Below are 21,819 nucleotides of genomic sequence, written 5' to 3'. Positions count from 1 at the left end.
CATCTATCCTGATGGCGGGAGGGCAGAAAAGCCTGACATTTTTCCTTACCCTACAGGTGCCAAGCACATTTTTGGGTCACTGGCAGGCAGGGAGTGAAGTGACTGGTTTTAGGTTGTCTTCTGAAACCAGGGGTAGAGTCCCCTTTCTTCCTGGTGATTTATTTTCTTTTGGATAGATTTCACAAAATTGTCTCCTCTCAAAACCATTTGCAGCTTCATGTTCAGACTGTGGATTTCATGCAAATAGACTGCTTAGCTTATTATTGCCAAAGGATTTGTTTAGTAAAAGTGTTTGCCATTAACCCCATCTAGATGTCTCCTATATGTACTGCTCATACTTAGCTGTTTCCATGGTTTCCATATAAATCAGTCTCTGTCTAGTCTTGTTACAATAGAGTTGTTAATTGCATGGTGGTGTTTCTCTTTGGCTCCATTTACTCTGGACTACAGGTTTTCTTTGTTGTAAAAATGCATTTTACTAGTTTCAGTTGGGGAAGATGAAAAAGTTTGGAGATGCATGGTCGTGATGGTTGCACAACAGTGTGAATGTTCTTAATGCCATAGAACTGTATGCTAAAAATTGGTTAACATGGGAAATATTATGTTACACATTTTCCCACAAATTTTAAAAATTAATGCACTTTACTAAATGATGTATCCCAGTTTGGATCCTGGAACAGAAAAAGGGCATTGGTATAAAAACTGATGAAATCTGAATCAAGTGTGGATTTTTGTTAATAATATGACACTAGCATTAATTCCTTACTTTTGATAAAAGCACAATAGTTATGTAATATTCTAAAACTAGGGAAAATCAGGTGATGGATGAGGGTGAATATATGGGAATTCTCTGCTGTTTTTGTAACTTTTCTGTAAATCTAAGATTATTCCAAAACAAAAATTTATTAGAAAAGAAAAAAATGGTTCTATTCTCACCCATTATTTTGAAAGGGACGCAGATAGGACTAGTAGAACAGTCTGACAGAAGGTAACCAGAGCTAGAACCCTTTCTTTTCCAGAGCTTCTAGGTTGATCTCCTTTGAAATGACAGCAGCTAATGTACAACAGAGCACCCTTTACCTTGATATGGTACTCTGAAAATGGCTAGATCAGAGTTTTCTTTCAGGGGTCTAAGCTGTTATACATATATACAGCAGATGTGTTATATAAACACACACATATAAATGTGTGTGTGTGAGTGTGTGAATTATTTACTGAATGTTAGTGGTTAAGAGTATAGGCTCTGCAATTAGAGTGCCTTGGTCTAACTACAGTTTCTGTCTGTCTGACGGTGGATAGTTATTTCAGCTTCCTTTGCCCGTTTTACTTATACATAAAGTGTGGGTGATAATAGTACCTTTTTCATAACACTTTTCTGAGCATTAAGTGAGACCATTCTTACAAGGTGCTTCACACAGATGCTGTATGACATATAGTAAATGCAAGATATTACATGCAGGCATAATACTAAGAGTTTTAACACATTTGTATTACTTGTGAATCTCCTATAATGTCTCCTTTTTATTTTTTACAACTTTTAATCTGTATATTATATATACAATGTGCCCAAATCACAAATGTGCAGCACTTTTTTACAAAGTTAGTATACCCATGTTATATCAACAAGATCAAAGTACGAAATATTATCATTGCCTCCCAAATTCCCCATATGTTCCCTCCCAGTTATTACCTACCACAATTACCCCATTTGTTTTTATTTCAATTCAATTTCAGGGATACTTCCCCCTTCATCTTTTCATAATTTAACTTAATATGGGAGGCATATAAAACATTAACATAATTCAAAGTCAAAATTATATACTTATACTAGTTAAAAACCTGTTTTTCCCTCTTCCCTCTCTTTCCTCCCATATTCAATTTGAAATGCCATGGCCATTTTTCAATGATAATCAAATGGCATTTTTGTCAGAAAATTACATGGATGGTGTTTTCCAAAGCATTCTGAAGTGCTTTGCAATCCCTCAATTCACTTCAACCAATATGTACTGAGTACCTGTACTGCTGTGGCAAACACAGCAGTAGGAAGAAAAGTGAATCAGGGCTTCCCCAGTGGCACAGTGGTTGAGCGCTGGGCTGCAAAGCTGCCCGCAGCCTCTGCAGCACCGGTTCGATCCCCGGCCACTGGGCGAAGGTCCCACACAATGCGTAGATCTCTCCTGTCTCCTGCTGCTCCCCTCAGCAGTGTACTTCGTCACTCTGCCTGTTCTGCTCTCTGCTCTGGCTCTGGTGAATTCTCTCACCCTCCTGCATTTCTGACTGTACCCAGTGCTTGTATAAATAAATAATTCTTTAAAAAAAAAAAGTGAATCAAAGACCTGTCTTCAGATGGTCCTAGCACAATTAGGGAAACAGGTCCTTTGACATAGAATTCTAGTTCAGTGCATACTGAATATGATAATAGAGGTACAAGTTCTGTGGGTAAAATTACCATTCACAATAACAAAAAGAGAAACCCTGTAACATACTGGACATTTTATAGGTAATTTTTTAAAATTCTAATAGACATAAAAAATATGAATGAAGGATATTTATGGATGGGGTGATTTATAATGGTAAAGATGTCAAATTTTCCTAATCTATCCATTCAAAGCCATTTCAATTAAAATACCAGAAGGATATTTTACCAAACTTGAAAAACTTATTCTAAAATTTATATAGAAGAATAAATATCGGGTCTCCGCTGGTGGTGCAGCGATTGAATGCTGGGCTGCGAAGCTGCCCGCAGCCTCTGCAGCGCTGGTTCAATCCCTGGCCCCTAGCGAGGGTCCCACAGGGCGCACAGATCTCTCCTGACCCCCGCTGCTCCACTCAGCAGTGTTTCTTCAATCGCCTGTTCTGTTCCCTTCTCTGGCTCTGGTGAATTCTCTCACCCTCCCACGCTTCTGACTGTACCCAGTGCTTGTATAAATAAATAAATAAATAAATCTTTTTTAAAAAAGAATAAATATCTCTGAATATCTAAGTCAATTTTGAAAAATAACAGATAAAATACTTGCTCTTCTAGTTTGAGATGTGCTGAAAAGACTTCATCATCAAAACAGTGATAGTACTGGCACAGTTAAAGAATAGAATGGAGAACTTAGAAAAAGATAAGACCAGTGCACTCTCACAACAAGGAAAGGATGGATTGTTTGGTAGTAGAATGGTGGATCACCATAGTGGACCACCATGTGACAGAACTTCTCAACCAGTGTCTCACATTGCCAGTCACAAATGGTGACTCACAAGGGTGAGACTCTTGACCCATAGGACAGCCAGGCAGGATCTAAGATGGCGAGAGCTTCCAAGCTAGTGACTCACTTCTGACCATGATCAATCTCATTCATTTGCCACATGATGCTGAGTGTATATTATCATACTTTCTCTATTTAATGACATGGAAAAGTTTGAGAAGCACTGTGATACAGAGAAAAATAAAGTTGGTTTGCTAACCCATGTCATATACAAAGGTGACCTCCAGGTGGATTTAAAACCTAAATGTGAAAGGTAAAGCTATACATGTAGAAGAATTTCTTTATAATTTGAAATGGTGTAAGACTTCATACATGTATTTGCGCTTTTCACAAAGCACAAAATATAAGAAAGTCATGAATTTTACTGCATCACACTTAATTTTCAATTCAAGGAAAGACAGCGTAGACAAATTTAACAGATAGACTAGGAAAAGATATTTACAATGTCTGAAACTGACCAGGCATTGATATCTACAATGTCCAAGAAACTGGTGAATTAACAAGAAAAAGGCCAAAACACAATAGAAAAAAAATGGGTGATGCCCAGAATGGACAATTCCCTGAAGGGAAAACCAGATTGGCAAACAAGCATCAAAAAAGATGAACAGTCTAACTCATATTCAGAAGAATGCAAATTAAAATAACAGTGAGATACCAAATTATATTCATCAAATTGACAAAAATTAAAAAGTCAGGTAACAAAAGGTGAAAATGTGAGGAGAAATGAATCATTGTGTATTGCTGATGGGAGTATAAACTGCTATCACATTTTGAAGAGCAATAGGATGGCACTTAACTACAATAGTAATCATGTTTATATTTCTACAACCAGCAACCTCACTCCTGAGTGTGCATCCTGGAGAACCTTTTAGAGTGGTTCTAAAATGGGATGCGCATATGGATACTTACCACAGAATCATTTGTGTAAGACATTGGAGGCAAGCTGGGTGACTCTCAATTTGGGAATACACTCTGTACACTAACAAGGATTAGAAGCAATGTAGTAGTACAAATACCAATATAGATCTTGAAAACATTCTCACACAAAAAAAAACAAGAACCAGAATAAGCTCTTAGAACCCAATCATTCACACCAATTTACACACACACACAACAACAACAACAGCCACATATATATCCTGGACTTACATCAAAAACATTACAGAGGAAATAAGAATAGATTTGGATGAAGGAAAATAATAAAATAAAGGCCTTATATGGACTGATAGTGATGTTTTGCTGAGTCCCAAAGGAAAAAAATACATTTAAGTCTTTTTTTTAAAGATTTATTTATGCATACAAGAGCTGGGGTACAGGCCAGAGATGCAGGGGGTGAGAGGATCCATCAGAAACAGAGTGGGGAACAGAACAGGCAGACTGACTGAAATACACTGCTGAGGGGAGCAGCGGGTGAGACAGGAGAGGTCTGCTGCACCATGTGGGTTTCTCCCTGGCCGGCCTCATACTGCAGAGGCTGCGGATTGCTTCAAAGTACGGTGCTTAACCCCTTGCACCACCAGGGAGGCCCCCATTTAAGTCTTATAAGAAGGGAGACATTAACTCCAACCAGGGAAATCTGAGAAGTCTTTTTGGAACAGGTTAGATTTTAGCTGAACCTTGAAGAATAGAAAGCCTTCATGGAAAGTTGTGGAAGAGAGGGTATTTTTGTCAAGGAAGTCACCTGGCAAGAGAGTACAGCGTGGGTTTAAGTATCAGCAAGGAGACTGTTATGTGCCTGTGGTCTATAGCAGATAGGGGTGTTTAGAAGGAAATAAGCCTATAAAGACAGGTGGGAACTGAATGGTAAAGGTCTTTCCATGCCTGATTAAGGAGTATGAGTTTTATTTTGAAAGTCACTATGAATGATTTATAGTTTTTGAACAGAGGAGCAACAGGATCTGATCTAGGAAGATTACTGTCCAGAGTGTTAGATAGATTGCAGCAATGTTTGAAGGCAGAAAGAACTCCAGAGGCTGTTGTCATTATCCAAGTGAGAGCCAGGCTTTGATTATTGGTCCCTTAGGGGACCAATAAGAGTGGTGTGGACATGGACTTGAGAAACTGACTAGACTTGAGAAATAAATTAAAGTGGTGCCTCATCCTTGTAGAGGAAGTGGTCAAAGCTGTAGGAGCTGGATGAAATCACCTAGAAAGAGGTAAGAACCTTTGGACAGAATGTGAAAGGGCCAGTGAAAGGATTGTGAAAGGATAAGAAAAACCCTGAAGAATCCATAGAATAGTGCGATGAGAGCCAAGAGGGTTTCAGAAGGTAAAAGGGTTTTCAGCAATGATAAAAGTTGCAAAGAAGATCTGTGGGATTAGAATTTAGCAGAGGTCACTGGTTACTTTCTGAAGAATACTATGAAGCAAGAGGAGTTGGTGGGCTCAGATTGCCAAGGCTTGAGAGAGTGGAAGGGGAGAAAGTAGAGGCAGTGAGTGTAGCTGGTCTATCAAGAAGTTAGTGTTAAAGAGATCTGGTGGTCGCTTTCAGGGAAATGCCAGTTTGGCGGTCAGAGGAAATTTGTGTTATTTTTTTAGTATCAGGCAGACCCGGGCATGTTTTAAAGACCAAAGAAAAGCAACCAGTTCAGAAGTGATAAGGGAGAGGGAGGACAGTTACTAGAACAGGTTTCCACAGTAGGGACAGCTGGGTTCCTTGGAGCCCCAAGCAGTCAGGCTGGCAATGCTTGTGGAAAGCCAGCTTTGCTGTGGCTTGATTTACACATGCACGCACACACATACATACACACTTTTTTATTTCATGCATACAAGAACTGGGGTGTAAGCCAGAGGTGCGGGGGTGGTGGTGGTGGGGGTGAGAGGATTCACCAGAGTGGGGAGCAGAACAGGTGGATCTACTGAAATACACTGCTGAGGGGAGCAGCGCACAAGGCAGGAGAGGTCTGCTGTGCCATTTAGGTAGTTCCCTGGCTGGGGATCAAACTCATACCTCAGTGGCTGGCAATAGCTTGATAGCATTGAGACTTTAATCCCCTGTGCCACCAGGGAAGCTGCTTCTTCCTCTTCCTCTTCCTCTTCTTCTTCTTTTTTTTTTTTTTTAGAGGCATGTTTTTTTTTTATTTATTTATTTGTTTGTTTTGTTTATACATGCACTGGGTACAGTCAGAAGCGCGGGAGGGTGAGAGAATTCACCAGAGCCAGAGCGGGGAGCAGAGCAGGCAGAAGGACCGAAGTACACTGCTGAGGGGAGCAGCGGGCGGCAGGAGAGGTCTGCGCGCCATGTGGGACCCTCCTCTGGTGGCCGGGGAGCAGCCGGGGATCGAACCGGCACCGCAGAGGCTGCGGGCAGCTTCGCAACCCAGCGCTCAACCGCTGCGCCACCGGGGAGGCCCTTTTTTTTTACTTTTTCTGGGTTCCAGAGACTGGTTGAAACTGGAATAATAAAGAGACCACTTTTTTGTCAGTTAGCAAATCAAGAGAAGCCATTAGCTGCTAGGTTCTCAAGCCAAAGGACATAAAAAGCACTCAAAGTCTTGAAGGGGAAAGTACTTAAAGACTTGTTTACCACTCAGTTTTAGGGGACAATTGTTGCTACTCTTGGCTAGGCAGACTTCACTGGGGACTTTATTGCTACACAATGAGCTGTGTCAACTTTTTTTTTTGTTTTTTTTTGGTGGGACCCTCGCGGGTGGCCAGGATCAAACGCGCTGCAGAGGCTGCAGGCAGCCTCGCAACCCAGCGCTCAACCGCTGCGCCACCAGGGGAGGCCCTGTGTCAACATTTTTTAAAAGATTGCCAGCACCAGATCTAGAAGCTTCTCTAATCCTCATAAACCAGGAAGGAAAAGAGCAGTGATGGAGACGTAAAGAGCAGTGATGGAGAGATAAAGGGTCTCCTGCCTGGCTCACCTTGCCAGACCAGGACCCTGCACTCGTGTGCTCTCTTTTCACTTCCTTTTCACCCCTGAGTCCTAGGGTTTAGCTCCTTTCTCTTCCTTTTCTAGCTACCATTCCCTCCTTCCCAGTTTCCCACCTGAATTCCTCTCAGAATAGTTTCCCGGATATATCAGTACCCCTGCTTTCTCTGGGTACTGGATAATTGTTTTCAGCTGTTTAAAATGTTTTCATTGCTACTGTCTCTAGGGGAACAGTTGGGTAGAGTGAGACATAACAAAATGTAAATGGCACTGTGAAAGTAGGCAAAGTAAAAAGGACCAATAACTGACAAAACATAAGTCTTCCTTAAGCTGCGACATCTGTGCCGCTGATGCCCTCCCCATACTTGGCATTGACTCTCTCTGAGGAGTTGGCACGTTATCACTGCATCAGCCTAAACATCTCCTTTCCAACTGAATACTAGACCAAGCTACAAGGTCTTCAGTCTGGGGTTGGTGGGGGATGACATGGCTAACGGTCTGCTGGATTTTCTCCATGTGGTTGCTCTCTTTCCGGCTCAAGATTTGTCTTGATAGAACTGACTCAAGAACTAATTGCTGGGGACTCCCTGGTGGCACAAGGGATTAAACTGTGTTTGGGTTGGACCTCCCCGGGTCGTCCAGGGAGGTGACCCACATGGCGCAGAGACCTCTCCTGACTCGCCCACTGCTCCCCTCAGCAGTATATTTCAGTCAGTCTGCCTGTTCTTCTCCCCACTGTCACTGGTGAATCCTCTCACCCTCCTGCTCCTCTGGACTGTACCCCAGTTCTTGTATGCATAAATAAATAAATCTTTAAAAAAAAGAACTAAATGCTGTACATATTTTATACTTACATAGAGTTCAGACTTCTACTGTGAGCAAGGCCAAATGTTCTAGTGTATCATTTGTTCATCAGGAATTGTTAGTTCCCCTCTGGCTCATTCTCCAGCCTGGACCCCACAATCAACTATTTCAGCAATGCTTTCATGACCTCCTATAGGGTCTAAACCCCTCCCTCTCCCTCCCTCTCAGCCTCACCCCCAGTGCTTCTGATGTATGTGCCAGTGCACAACCCTGGAAACCCCCACCACTTGTTTTGCTGGTTCCTGTTCCTGAGCTGCCAAGAATTGTTTGAGGAGAGTCCCCCACAAAAACATGTGCCCTGAAGTCGGCAGCCTTTCAGAATTTTCTAACAGTTGACTTCCTGCCATGCCCTCCACAGCACCTCATCCTCAGCCACAATTAGCTTCATTCTCTGTGACCTCACTTCCCACCTTTATTTAGAAAATCGAGGTCAATATGATACAGATTTTCTCCACTTCCCTCTTATGTATCAAAACTTGTTCGCGGTCTTTTTCTGTACTCATCCTTCTCCACTGTCTGATTTGGAGGAATTAAAGGTCCTCCTCTGTCTCTCCCAGGCAAAACTATTGACAGTCCTTGGGTTCAGAGTTAACCCTCCTGCCTTCCTCCGCCTTATGGTATATTCGTGCATACAAAATTTTTCTTTCTGATTTGGACTGAGAGCTCCTGGAGGCCAGGGCCCATGTGACATTCATCTCCATATTCCCAACATGGCTGACTCACAGTAGGGACTCAATGAATGTTAACTTAATTGATGGATTATGAGAGGACCAATTAGATTGACTTCAGTTGTTGTTCTTTGTACATCCACTTAATTGGTTAATAAAGATCCTATGGAGCAACAAGAAGGATGAAGAGATGAATCAACAGTATTCAGTAGGCTGTAGGTTTTTGGTGGAGTTGCATGACATTTTAGTGGGAATTTCTTGGCACAGAATTGACCTGTCACTTTATAAAGGGAGTAGCAGAAAGAACACTAGATTGGGAATAAGAAGATCTAGCTCTGCTGCTAAGCTGTGTGGCTATGGACAAGTTAATTAACCTCTGAACTTCAATTACTTTCTCCAGTACATTGAGGATAGGGTTATTATGGGCATTAACCGGAGGGAGTCGTGGATGTGCAAACACTTTAAAATATGAAGCACTCTCCAATGCAAGCTGATAGCTGATCCCTGCCGCTCTGGAGCTTCTACTTCTTATCTATACCACAGCTGCCTCCACCATAGTCCATCTTTCCTGTTGCACACAGAGCCTGATTTCATGTCAGTTTCCAGTTGTCTACCATGTCAAAGGAAACAATATCAGAAATGTGGAATCCCCCCTTCCAGACCTTCTTCTCATCTCCTTTATGGCCTGCATGCACGTCTTTGCATGAGGCTGACTTTACTTGGCCATGGGGACTACTGTGTACACTTGGCAGGGGAAACTGTGAGTCAGTCCATCTTCTTGAATTCAAGTCCATGTCTGGCCAAGAGGTGTGTGGTGGGCTATGCCAGCGGGCCCTCCCATAGTCTCAAACTCCTGTGGTGCCTGAGGGCATCTGTATTTGGGTTGGCCCGGGTATGTCTTTATCTGCATGGGTGTGGATATGAATGCTCCTGTGGTTCTAAATGAATATGTGGGTGTGGGTTTGCACAAGAACAGCACTGAGACTATGTGAGTAAGTTATTCCTCTCCCTTCCCACTCCCCACTCCCCTTTCAGAGCTCCCTGAGCTCTTTGGCAAGGGGGTCCTGACAGGAAATTTCTTTGCTCCTATCCTTCTTGTTCTCCTTCTGTTTAAAGAGCAGTAGTGGTTACTCCCAGTTACCTCCCACTCACAAAACTTAATGGCTTCTCACCAGAGACTCGGGGAAGCCAACATTGATCCAGAAGCAATCCACTCATATGAGCTCAGTATTAGACCAAAGGCAGTGCTGTATATCAATGATGGGTAATTTATTATGTCAGAGAAAAATGCCTCAAAGTATCCCTTGTCTAATGGAATAGATACACTACAGCAAAAATTGCTATAAAGTGAATTTCTGGCAAGTCCTGTTCACTTTGATTTTTATTATAAATCCATGGCTATGTTTTGTTAGAAAAGCTGAAAGAAAAATGATTGGTTTTGGCTTGTAATTAAACCATGTATTTTAAAATAAACCACAATTTTTTAGACTACAGTAATAAGATAATACTGTAGGTCCAATCATTTGTTAGCTATCATGAGAATCATGTGCTAGACAGTGAATTTTCCATCCCCCCCCCCCACCTATCATACACTTTAAATTCTGCTTGTTTCATTCAATTATTTTTCTACTAAAACCTCCTACTCATGGGCCTTCATTTCTTTAAGTGCTTACTGCTGTATGAGCCCAGCAAATGCAGTTTTTGGAACATTGAGTATTTGGCTATTAGAATTTTCCCCTCCAAAAGCAAAGTTTTGTCAATGGAATGAACTCTCAGCCCCTTTTCACATATGTTGTCTCAATTGATGCTCAAAGAATTCCAGGAAACAGAGAAGGCAAGTAATATCCCTATTTTCCTGATGAAGAAACTAAGGTCTGGAAATGAATCGGCTTTCTTTAGTTCACAGGAAGTGAGAGCGGGGACTAGATCCTAAAATCTTAAGTTCTGCTTCAAACAAGAAAATTTTCTGAGAGACAAAGGCAGTATCTACCCAAGTTTACTAGAAGGTGTTCTTCAGAGGTCTGTGCCATCAAATCATATACAAGTTGCCCTTCTAAATTCTAAAAGGAAACACCAAATTATAGCAAATTAAGCATTTCATGTTTTTCCAGCTCCTATACCAGCTTTAGGTTAAATTCATCACAAGCAGAGCTGTATTTATTTTCTCATGAAGGCTGGAAACTCAGGACACACTTTGTAGAACAGTGCACTCTTTGTATGGGAGGTGAGTATTCACAGGGGCGTGGAGACTCATTCAACCATTTGTACTGGTTACAGAAGTGTCTGGTTGTTCTTTGTTTTTATGGCCAACGAATGGTCATATTTACAGTTTCATTTGATTTTGGGTTCTTGTGTTTCCTGCTTATAGTATTACAAAAGGAAAGTTTGTTCTGGTTTCTGATGTAGTTTTATGAAGATGTTATAGAGAAAAAAGGGAAACCTGAAAATTTTCCTTGTTTTATTTGCCTCTATCCAACAAAACATCTCTGCTTCATCTTATTTGAACAATTATTGGCCTTCCCCAGGGGCAAGGGAAAATATAACATGTTTAAAGACTAAATTCTTCTATTTCTACTTAACACAATGATGGCCAGATTATGCTCTGCATATAGTCTCCCACCCTTAACTTAATATGCTAGCACTGGGGACACCTACCATATCAGAATTTTTCTACAAGAGCCTAGTAAACTGCCCTTTGCTCACAGACCAATTCATTAGAGAACAAGAAGAGCTCACAACTATTTTTAAGTTCTAGGGAGTGCAGTTCCTTGAGTTTTTTTTTTTTTAGCAACTTGATTTACTAATTCCATGAAACGAATTTCTACTAATAGTACCCGTTCCAGTGAAAGGATTAGGTAAATTGTTCATTGTTCAGGGATCAGTGAAAATAACAATGTTTTGCCCAGAGTGGTTCTTCCTGTCCTCCTTATGTGGGTTTGGGTTTCTGTGTTCACGGTATTACTCAGCATAGAGAGGACATGTGACTTGGTGGAAGAAACTGAGGCTTTGGTATCACCCAGATTTACTTTGCCCATTCCTTACTGTGAGACCTCAGGCAAATGCCTTACCCTTTCTGTGTTCTAGTTTCTTCCTCTGTAGAAGGAAGCCAACACCCAACTGTTGGGGTTGCTAGAGGATTAAAGGAGATAGCAGTTGTAAATGCTTGGTTCTTTACCAGTATCCCCTGCTTTCTGAAAGTTCACTTTACACCACTTTGCTTTTATAAAAAGTCAAATTAATACTTGTTTTGGGCCTCCCTGTTGGCACAGGGGGTTAAGACGCAACCTATGAAGCTATCCGCAGCCGCTGCAACACGAGTTCGATCCCCAGGCAGGGAGCCATCACATGGCACAGCAGACCTCTCCTGTCTCACCCACTGCTCCCGTCAGCAATGTACTTCAGTAGTTCCACCTGTTCTGCTCCCCACTCTGTCTCTGGTGAACCCTCTCACCCCCACACCTCTGGCCTACACCCCAGTTCTTGTATGCATAAATAAAAATAAATCTTTAAAAAAATTAATACTTGTTTCTACTAACAAAGGGATTTTCGCCTTTACAACAAAAGCAAAAATGGAAAATGGTGTTCGTCTCGCACCTGCATTTCCAGAGGCAGCTTGCTCCAGAGCAGTGGGAGTGGCACCGCCAAGCTCCTTCCCCGGAAACTATTTATATGTTTATCTATTTATCATGTATTTATCTTGTCATTCCTGCTTTCACTAAATATTAGTGTTATTTTAGTTTTTACATCTTATTTGGTATGATTTAGCAGATGATTTTTTGGGTCTGGGAATGCATACAAATGTTTCCATGTGAATGAATGGTAACTGCTTCTTCACTAAATACCATTTGGGCTTACAAAAGGTATCATAGGAATGCTTTCCTTTTGGATACCAGGGGAAATCTGTGTTTTAGAAGAGAAGTGTAAATAAACAGGTAGAAGGGAGGACTATAGAGTGTTGTCGAGCAAGAGTTAACTTTATCACTCTGGGAGGCGTCTTTCCAAAATTTCAACATGTTAACAATAGCCAACGGAATGGGCGTGCGGGTGTTTTTGCAAATAAAACGTGTAGATGCATGTCTTCGTGCCTGGGCTGGCTGCTTCAAACACTGATTATAGCTTAAGAGCTAGAAAAGAAATGTGTTTTCACTTGGCTGTTGAGGGCGAGTCTCTGATACTGCTTCTTAGCTGTGGCAGACACTGAGCATGGGGCGGGATCTCTCTGTGCTAAACACCAGTCGTGTTTTTTCTAGTTGATGGAAAGGGTCACTGCCCTTGCTGGCAAACTGTAGATGATGCTAACATTAGCAAACTGCGCGAAGGCATCCTGGGCCACAAACGGGACCATAGATCTGCGTGAGACGAGCCTTTATCTGCCATTCTCTAGACACATTCTTCACCTACCAGGGTTATTTCCTCTTTATTTACTTCCGCAGACAATGCTAGCCCATTAGTGCTGTTACTAGGACAGTGGAGGATAGGCTTCAATGGATGGACATCTCCATTTGTTCCAATATCAGCACAGAGGTGAATGGGAGGCCCAGGTACTGCCTCTGCCAGTGACCAGCTGTGTGACATTAGCAAGCCCCAGTGGCTACCTCCTTTGCAGCTTGGTGCACTCAGCCTACCTCACAGGTATATTAAAATATTCCAAAGGAACAGTGAAAGGAAAAATGATCTGACGTTTATTAAGTATTCTGCTCTTGGGGGTATTATAATTAGTTTCTTTCGTACCACATATTTCACAGCTAAGAGAAAAATCACTAGTTAAGCCAGAATCTATTAAGTCCTGGCATCCTCTCTGCCCCAGCCCCATTGATGAGATAGGAATTCCAGTTGGATAGTTAAGACCAAATTGCAGAATGCAAACCACCTAGTCCCTACACTGGGGTTCAGGGATCTCTGCTTCCCTTTTCCAAAGGCCACAGGGTTTTTCAGGATAGCAACAGTCTTTTTAATCTCATTTTGCTTCTAGCTAATGAGACTTGGAAATGACTCTCTCAAAGATTCCCACGTACACACATAATTCTGTATTTTCGTTCATTCCCGTTATGGCTTTCTCCTCCCGCCATAATTATATTTCAAGTGTCTTGCACACCAAACACTGCACCTCTGGAGATAATGTGGTAAACCAAGTCAGCTGAGCCCCCAGCTCCTCAAACCCTCCAATCTAATGGAAGAAACAGGTGCTGAATGAATATCTTCCTAAGTGGTCCCCAGGCACATTATTCCACTCCTCTCCAAAGATGAATTCTTCATCTTCTACCCAACACTCTTCTTCCTCTAGGCTTCTTCATGACAATGAAGAGATCCATTCAGTTGCCGGCAGAGAAAATTGGGAGTCATCCTTTATACCTCCCACTGTCATATTAACCAATTCCAACCCTATTAACCAAGTCCTATCCCTTTTAGCCTCTGAATCATTTCTCAAATCTGTCTTCTCCCTGTCTCCACTGCTATGATCCTAGCCCAGGTTGCCTTTATTTCTCACCAGATTCTCTAGCTCTGATCTTGCTGTCCCATCTGCTCCCTTCCTCTTGTTATGTATCTAGAGTTGACACTATATGAACTTGTGTAAGTCCCTTTCCCTGGCTGAGATTTAGCTTCTCTATCCTAAGCTGGCTTATTTTATAGATCTTGCACGGCTTTCTTTTCTGTGGTTCTGCAATAAGATGGTTCTTCGTTGCACTTAATGCAACTCTGTAGACTTCCAAAGAAAATACTGTTGTACCTGGGCCACTGACCAGTGTGTATATTCATTTATTCATTTCTCCTTTCATTCAGCAAACATTTACTGAGCGCCCTCTATATACTAGGCACTGCAGCACTTAACACAGGTGATTCAGTGGGGTGTAAAACATGGGTCCTGTCCTCAAGGAGCTCAGTTTGTTGGAAGTAGAGACAAAAACATGCAACTTAGCCCCTACTGTAGAGTGAGGGTAATTATGGATGGATCCCTGGAGAAACTGATTTCTTGTTGGAGCCTGAATGATAAATAAGAACTAGTTAGAGAGCAGAAGCATATACACGGGTCTTGGGGTAGGAGGCTAGGAGGAAATAAAGCCAGAATGGAGATAGTAGAATTATTGAAAGGCTGTGGCAACACTTTAAAAAAAAAAAGATGTAGAAGACCTAAACTAAAACCATGGGGATAGAGATGAATGGACAGGTTTGAGTTATATTTTGGAAGTAAAATTGACTGTCCTTGCTACTGGATTGAATGTGGAAGAGAAGGTTAAGACAGAGGTTGTAGAAGACCATTGGGTTTCTGGCTTGCTAAACTTTGTGGATCAAATGCCTTTTACTGAGTTGGTTCCACTAAATCGGGAGGAAGTAGTTGGTTTGGGGAATGAGTCTGCTACAGTCATGTTGAGTTGGAGTTGAAATATCCAGGTGTAGAGGCCTGGTAAGTCATTGACCATAAAGATTTGGCACACTGACAAGAGAAATCTGGGCTGGAGGTTCAGACAGGGGAGTCATTAGCATGTAAATAAGGTCTCTTTAGGAGAATGGGCAGACACTGAAGAAGGCAAGTGATCCTGGACACCAGCACTAAGTAAGGCGGGAAATGCTCTCACAGATGTGGGGTGCTCATCCACCCCTATCACACATCTGTGCTCCAAAGAGAGTTTCTCAGTGGTGTCTATGCATCTCCCAATGAAGAGAAGGAGCTTTTCCCAATCATAATGCTTTCATGTTACCAGGTATGATACCTAAATAAGAATGGGTACAAGCTATGCTACAAGAGTTTACATTCACTAACTCACTAAAATGCTCACAATAACCCTATTCCAGATCTATTATTGCTTGGAGTCCTAAAGACTCAGAGTGATTAAGTCACTTACCCTATGTCACTTAGCTATTTAGTGGTAGTAAGGAGATTTAACTCCAGGTCTTTCAAACTCCAGAGCCTGCACAAGGTACCAACTAAGAATGCCGCACCACCTCCTGCAAAATAGCTACATCTGTAGGGAAGCCAATGTACGCCCCTTTGCCTGCTCTGCTTTAAAATATCATTTGCATCCCCTAGCTTAACGCTTTGCTCACCATTAAAATACAAATCCCCCTGGGGAGAAATAAAGCTCTAAGATGTTGTCAGTCATTTATGCCTCAGTGGGAATGAGTTTCCAATTCTTCCCTAGGAATAAATTGTAATAAATGGGAGAAGGACACTGGAACCATGAGGGAGGAATAAAAAGGGCAGAGAGGGATTTTGTAATAAAATATCAGGCCCCCCTCCATTTCACAGCCCTACCTAGTTTGAGATGTGTGCTTTTAAGATTCTTAAATGCCATTTCTACATGCATATACCGCATATATGCAGACCCATTTCCGGGTCTGTTTTCCCAGTTATCTGGAGCTGAGGTCGTGGGTGTGGTCTGATCTAAGGTGCATACTGACCTCACCCCATTGTGGTCAGCAGGATGCAGTCAGCCAGGGCTACTCAGGTGAACCTGAAGTTACTGGTCTTTGCACAAGTCCCAGCTCATTCTCTTGAGGCTTAGACCCTTCTGCGCATGTTTAAATCCCGAGCAGATGGAGGCAGGAGAGCTTGTAGGAAAGACGTGGAGGAGCCCCTTCTGCCCCGTCTGGGGTCTATTTGCCAAAATAAATGACATGTATCAGGGCAGGGCATTGGTCCAAGCCTATTGAAATTCTGTTAGCAGTCCAAACAGTGATGGTGTTTTAGATTGGTTCTGTGAAATGATCAGGGTTAGGAAGAGAGAAATGATGTGTGAGCATCTGGCGGCTGCAGCCTACTGATGGGGATAGTCCCAGGGGTGGGCCTGGGTGCGGGGGTGGGTGTAGCCTCCAGCACCCCCCGTAGGACATCTGCCACTGGCAAACGAGAAAACAGTCACATACTAGCAGCAGGCAGCTTGGTTCTTTAGCAGCTCTGTGACCTATACAAGTCCTTCCTCTTCTCTCTTTCCCCCTCATATATAAAGTAGAACCTAGATGGAATGGTCTCTAAGGGCCCTTCCTGCTCAAACACTCTGTGACTTCTTTGACACTGGTTTGATTTCTTTTTCTCTGTAGTGGGTGAGGCCCACCCACACACCTGCTCGTCTATAGCAGCTGTGTTCTCACAGTGACCTCTGCTGACCATTATGAGAATTGCCAGCACTCACATCTGGAGAAAAACCAGAAAGAAAGGAAAAAAAGAAAAAAAAGAAAAACAACAGTTCATCAGTGATTTAGTATTAAGCTTAAGCAATACACTGGGCACTGCGACAGAAACCCTGTGCATTGGAAACCAGGAAAAAAGATCATACAGCTATAACCACAGAGTAAGCAAATCTAGAGATGGTTGACAAAACAACCTGCCAAAGAAATGTGTCTCATTTTTTTTCTTTGCTTTTTTTGTTTGTTCACGGTGCTCTGTGCCACTCTCTGAAAGGACCTCAGTGGGTGGGAAGGCTCCTGTCTCATAGCCTATGACTGAAGGCTCTGGCAGCGTCTGGCCCCCATGCTGAGGAGGTAATTCTGGGCCAGCAGTGCCTCAGAGGCCTGGAAACATCCCACAGACCCTGCTCTGGCCCTGAGGTCAGTCTCAGAGGTTTCTAGCTGAGACCAGTACAGAAGTACTCATTCCTTCTAGGGGTGCTATTTCAAGTGCCCCCTTTGGTAAAGGAATTCAAATGAAAAGAATTTATGAATTCTTTACGAGACTCACTTTAAGTGCTGTGGCCGGAACCCAGGAGTGGACTGCTGGACTATGGCAGATTCAGCGTGCCCACCCTTCCAAGAGAAAAGGGAGCAGGCCAAGGAACCCTGCCTTTGCTGGACTGAATCAGATTTCCTGTTAAGTCCAGGCCTAGAATTAGCTCACTCCTAAGTCTCCTCGCTGAGGATATGCTCAGAAAGACAAGAGCTGGAGTGTGCCAGCCTATAGGGCACCCATGCCAGGTACTGCGGGCTCTAGTGATGGGAGTAGGATGGGAATTTAGCCACTCCACAATCTGCTCTCCCAGTAGCCACTCAACGTTTTGTTGCTCACTCTACCTCCTTTCCTTAGCTGTGAGAAAGCTTTAGTCAGGGCTCCCATTCGGGTCAAGCATTCTGTGCGCTGACTGGATCCTATCCGCATGGCCTCAGCAAGCCTGTCCTGCCCCCTATCCTCCCACCAACCAGTCCCCTCCTCGTCCAACAGCTGGTTCTTATCTGTCTCCCTTGTTCCAGCCTCAGGCAGGCTGCTCTGGCCTCATGCTGACTCACACATGTTTTCCTGAATGCTTGTTGGTGAGTTTCAGCCCTAAAACATTGCCTACCTCCCATGCACCCCTGTCCCCAAACCTTTAAGACTTCCCTATTTCCCCCCACATCAAGTCTTCAACTGTCCTGTCTTGCATCCCAGGCCCATTTTAGTTTGGGCCCATTCAGCCTCTCTGTGTAGCCCATGACTTTCTCCCTCCAACCCCCCACCCCTCACCCCCTTCCCAGTCAATGGACAGAATGTGAGCCTTCCACAAACCCTCTGTGGCCAACCCCGCCTTTGTGTTCCTGTAGAATTTATGTTCTGCTCTGGGTTTATACGCTTTGTTCTGGTTTTGTGTACATTCGTTTTGAAGCTGGACCCATACTTTCAACTTGATAATCCTCAACAGTACCCCAGAACTATTTTTTATGCATTATCCCTTTTCCCTCACACATATACATGCACATATGCGTGTGCATTTTATAAATGTTTACAAGAGGAATAATTAACAATCATCATAAATACAATTAGAAGACCATAAAAAGTGAAGGTCACCGGCCACCCTGTCATTCCCAGGAGGCCCGTGTAGCCTGCATCTTAGGTGTCAGGAAAGCCTGAGTGGTGAGTGTTGAACCCAGAGAATCACACCTTCTTGGGAAGAGCATCTTTTACTTTGTGAGAGCCATAGGTTTTCCTGGGCTGGATGGATGCTGGAAACTGCAGGTGGCCACCCCTTGGATGTACCCCCCTAGCATGTGACTCTAGCTACCCCAGAAACCATCTGTCTTGTTTTTTAAAATCCACCTTGAAAGTAAATATCCAAAGACATGTTTAATGGGCTTTTACCAGAATTTGCACTGATTTCTAGAAAATTTCGGACAGCCAGGAAAGGGGCCAAGAGGTAGAGATGGGAAGCGCTTAGGAAAATAGGCTTTCTAGCTGATAGGGTGGTGTTTTCTCTGAGAGGTAATGCACGTTACTAATGCTTTTCATTTTTCTGCCAAGTAAATTCATTTCCTACTGGGATTTGTTCTAAATGATAGACTAGCCCGCCTGTGTTGTACCCACTGGGGTTAATTCTCTGTCTCGGTGAGCTTTAAAATGTCAGCCTGAACTCGCAGGCTTAATTGTTACAGACACTTTATAACCAGGGCATTCAAAATCCTCAGTCTGCTCCCTCTTGCTATCATAATTGATACTTAATGAATATTCTCAGGCTCCTTGAATCTTGCATTTTCAACACTATGCAGAGGATGGGGGCTAGGGAGGGAGCAAATAAACAATTAGAGCAAGCACTTGTGTGTGTGTGTGTGTCTGGTGTGTGTGTGTTCTCAGTGTCTGGTCTCCAGGTACAGTGATGGGGTACTGGGATTGTCCTGAAAGTATGGGCTCTGCCAAGTTGGTCAGTCCACCGATTTCTGGGTTCTCCCCTTTCTGGACCCCTGTGGCACAGCCATTTCTGGACTTCACAGCAAGCATGTGGTTGGCCATTTGGATGTGAGTTATAAAATGTCACGATGCTCTCCAGCATTCTGTTCTTTCAGTATTTTGACAATCTAATGGATGGCCTGGCATTAACTAGGAAGAGGACAATATTATTCAGCATGAATAGCTAATCTCCTAAGAAGTACAAAGTTGAAAGATCTTGGTGCACATGAATCTTATTAAATGTGCTTATAAAATATGTTCTATCCAAATAAGCTTAGCAACCCCTAAAATAGCCTTTTCTGATCCCTGTCTGGAACTTTGGCATGCTTCACAGGACTCTAAGCCAAAATTATGTAGTGAAGTGATGACAGTGTTCTTTGTGCCTGGGAAAAAGGGGAGTGCTGATGCTAAGTCCTCTTTTGACTCATATTATGCCTTGTGTTCATCTTAGGGGCGACCGGGACCCATTGGAACTCAAGGCCCTACAGGTCGTCAAGGATTCGCTGGTTCTAGTGGTTTAGCAGGGTTGAAAGGAGAAAGTGGCTCCCCAGGCCCTCTTGGACCATATGGACCAAAAGGAGATAAGGTAAGTGCACCATAGCTTGATTTTCCTTTGACGCATGGGTCATAAATATGAAGTTAAAGATTCTCAAATCCCAGTTGTGTTCATTAGCGGAAATAATATTATTCCTGAAGTCTGGGTGATGTGCTACTATTGGATGAGCCCATTTCCAGTAAGACTGATGGCAAGCAAGCCACAAAGCAAATATGCTAGCTACTTGCTGGATAAGTAGAGTCCCTGTGGTGGGGAGTCATGTGAGTTTGAACGGGGCATGGGCAGAAGTCCAGCCACCTGAACAACGGAAGTCAGGAATCCAAGCAAGGAGACAGAGCAGCAAGAGGTTAGAATGCTTGGAAGCAATCTGAGCCACAAATATAGGGAAAGAGATATAAGACAGGAGATGGATCGTGTCATGGTGGCTGGCTGGCTAGTTTAGCAGCTCAGTTCCCTGACAATTTTAGTGACCTCCTGTTCACCTTGTTGGTGAGGGACGGATTTCCTAGGAATCTGGGGGTGGCCAAAGCGATGACACCCAACCCTAGACAGATGAGCTCAACAACAGTTTATCCATCACATACACTCACTGCACAGGGAAGGAGGGCACCAAATGCCATGCAGGGCCACACAGGGTTTGTGTACTGGAACAGAGTAAACCAGAAGGGTCTGTGGGAGTGTCAAGAGGGTGCAGTGCCTCCTGGTTCCTGAAGGAAGGTGTGATTGACTCGTGAATAATTCGGTGGGCGATGGGAAACTAAAGCCACTGGTCAGGGCTAAACAGTCATTATACTTGAACTGTTTGATAAGGGGGCAGGGGTGACTTGCCTAGGGCCCCTTATCTACAGGAGTGGGATAGAGAGGGGAACTTGTGCTTAGCCCACCTGACACCTCCCTTGTTTCCCCCAAATGTCAAGGCAGCGTGTAATACTGAGCCATACTTTTAGGCCTTATGCCACATTGTCTAAGACAATCACTTGTCTCAGAACACAGACATGTCCAAGACTTTAGGCAGAAGTAGGTGATCACCTGGAACTAGAGTAGGGCCAAGGTGATAGAACGTGGAGCAGGAGCTACAAAACACTTGGTCGTATATCACATGAACATACCCACTGCATCTAGTGGTGATCAAAACTGGATTGTCTCTTACATTCTTCTCTCCACTTCCTTTTTTAGGGTCCCATGGGAGTTCCTGGCTTTCCTGGCATCGATGGGATTCCAGTGAGTGAATGAGACCACAGAGGCATTTTCAATATAACCTCTAGGTTTTGCCTCAGAGCTGAGGCACTTTGGCTTAGCAACATCCTGTCTCCTGCAAGCATACTCTGGTTCAAGTGTTGAGATATGTGTGGTAAGGTGTCAAGGGCACTGGTCACACGGTTTCCCTTGGATTCAGGTACAAACAACATTAAATCATATAGTTGGGGGAATGCAGAGACATGTGCAGGTATAAGAAACCATTAATATCATAGCCAAAATAAGGTAGGCTTTGTGGGTTGAGGGGAGCTTTAACTGGGGGTGAGGGATTGACTCTGAAGTGTAGAGACAGAGCCACATTAGAGTACATACATATTCATTATAAGAAAATTAAGAAGGTACATTAAATTAGGTAGAAAAATGCTTAGTGATCTCTGGATACATCGTGTTCCAGTAATTTGTTCTCTTCAGCCTTATCTCATTTCAGAATGAATTTCCCTTTAGTTTTCACAGAGAGACTGCTCCAAAGACCACTTGGAAACAGCCTCTTGAATTTGTCCAGACAACCAGGCTTTGCTGGCGTTGAGAGCTTGCACACATCTTTTCCCATTGCATCTGACCCAGTCATTTTTGTTTCTCCATTTTTGCCCGATATCAGTACTTATTCCACCACTGGAAATTCCATGGAAGTGTTTCGCCAGCCTCTAAAATAGAGTTATTTGAAAGTTGCTAGCTGTCACTTAATTGTGTTCTTCGCCACTTCACTCTACATCAAATCT

The 21,819-nt window shown here is 43.2% G+C and overlaps 1 protein-coding gene across 1 annotated transcript in view; it reads left to right on the top strand.

Moving 5' to 3' along the window:
* Positions 1-21,819, top strand: part of COL4A6 (collagen type IV alpha 6 chain) — a gene marked incomplete at both ends in the record, with an annotated part of 282,364 nt that overhangs the window by 197,999 nt on the left and 62,546 nt on the right. Inside the window, 2 exons of the mRNA XM_084258986.1 lie at positions 19,739-19,873; positions 21,020-21,064. Coding sequence (XP_084115112.1) covers positions 19,739-19,873; positions 21,020-21,064 — 180 coding nt within the window. The remainder of the gene's footprint in view (positions 1-19,738; positions 19,874-21,019; positions 21,065-21,819) is intronic.

Source organism: Talpa europaea (assembly GCF_964194135.1).
Source record: "Talpa europaea genome assembly, chromosome: X".
Lineage (NCBI taxonomy): Eukaryota > Metazoa > Chordata > Mammalia > Eulipotyphla > Talpidae > Talpa > Talpa europaea.
The sequence above is the reverse complement of the archived record's forward strand: the minus strand, read 5'-3'. Positions and strand labels throughout refer to the sequence as shown.